Source organism: Penaeus monodon, chromosome 29 (genome assembly GCF_015228065.2).
Source record: "Penaeus monodon isolate SGIC_2016 chromosome 29, NSTDA_Pmon_1, whole genome shotgun sequence".
Lineage (NCBI taxonomy): Eukaryota > Metazoa > Arthropoda > Malacostraca > Decapoda > Penaeidae > Penaeus > Penaeus monodon.
The window spans coordinates 14495697-14496959 of record NC_051414.1 but is presented as its reverse complement, the minus strand read 5'-3'; the positions used below and the strand labels follow the sequence as shown (position 1 = coordinate 14496959).

The 1263-nt window shown below is 43.9% G+C and overlaps 1 protein-coding gene across 1 annotated transcript in view; it reads left to right on the top strand.

Moving 5' to 3' along the window:
- LOC119591758 overlaps positions 1-1263 on the top strand; it is a 22399-nt gene that overhangs the window by 15594 nt on the left and 5542 nt on the right. Inside the window, exons 13-14 of the mRNA XM_037940504.1 lie at positions 181-218; positions 1071-1254. Coding sequence (XP_037796432.1) covers positions 181-218; positions 1071-1254 — 222 coding nt within the window. The remainder of the gene's footprint in view (positions 1-180; positions 219-1070; positions 1255-1263) is intronic.

Sequence of the window (1263 nt, the reverse complement as noted above, 5' to 3'; positions counted from 1 at the left end):
AGGATTTTTTTTTACCCTTTCATTGCGTAGGCTGGTTAAGAAACATATAGATCGTCACTACATCTCATATAGTTGGTAGGCTTTTTTCATTCTTGATCTTGGTGTTACAGCGTATACGATCGATAGTGGGCCGATGATGGTTCTATTATAATCAGATCAAGAACCATGCTTTTAACACAGTCCCACTATTAGGAAAATGTGACAGATGTCCTGCGACAGTAAGAAAGAAAAATGTATTATCTGACAGAAGCAGAAAGGTGTATTAGAATTATTCCCCGTGATGGCCCTGAGAGATGTTCTTTGCGATTCGTAAATACCTTAACGCACTTAGTATCTATACATATTAATTTAACAATGATGTGGAATAACTTAACGGTCTCCTCTAAGAGAATAGCCCAGTGATCACGTATTCAAGAGATGTGCTCATGGCTAATGATAAATCTATTTTTGTTTGTTGACCCCTGCTCTCCCCCTAAATAAGCCTGACAGGGCGGGGTCGGAGGGCCAGGCGTTGGTGGCGTGATGGAAACCTTTTTGCACGTGTCATCCAACTCCGACACCAGTTTGGCCGGTCGCATAGCAACAACAAACGTTTCCAGTTCAACCTGCATCTGACTTGCGGTATGTACAATATTGTACGTTGACGCGTACCTCCATAAAGCTCATTTAAATCTCGTTTCGAAGCTCATGAATACCTGCTTATGTGGTGGGTTGAGGGGATAGGAATAAATTACATGGCCTTGATATATTCAGTAGCTAGATCAGCAGTCTCCCATATCACCAGATATGGGCGATAACGCAAGGTCAGCCACCTCGTTGGCAGATTTCATTTATAGCCTGGGAAAGGGTTTAAATCCCTCGTTTGGGTGTTGTCATGGAACTTTAAGTTTTTGCTTCCCATGAGGGAAACTATGTGATCAAGCTTGTTTAGGCTCGCATGTGCGAAAACAGTTCATGTAGAGGTCTCATTTACATTTTTGTCTGACTAATCAGCTAATTCTCTCAGTCACATTTTGTATCTCGTGTCGCGCTTACCTCAATGAAGATAATTAAAGCTAAATTTACTCCAGGGCTCCTTTAAACTGTCACTCGCCACTAAACCCGTACGCCGGTTGAGAGTCGGATCAAACCCGTTTCTAATCAAGCGCCTTGTATCGGGGATATCGCTTCGGCCAGGAGGATCTCCGGGCGGAGGCTTAGCGCGACCAGCCCTTGTGACGCTAAACCTGGGAGAACTCCATGACGTCATGGACTGTGCCAGAA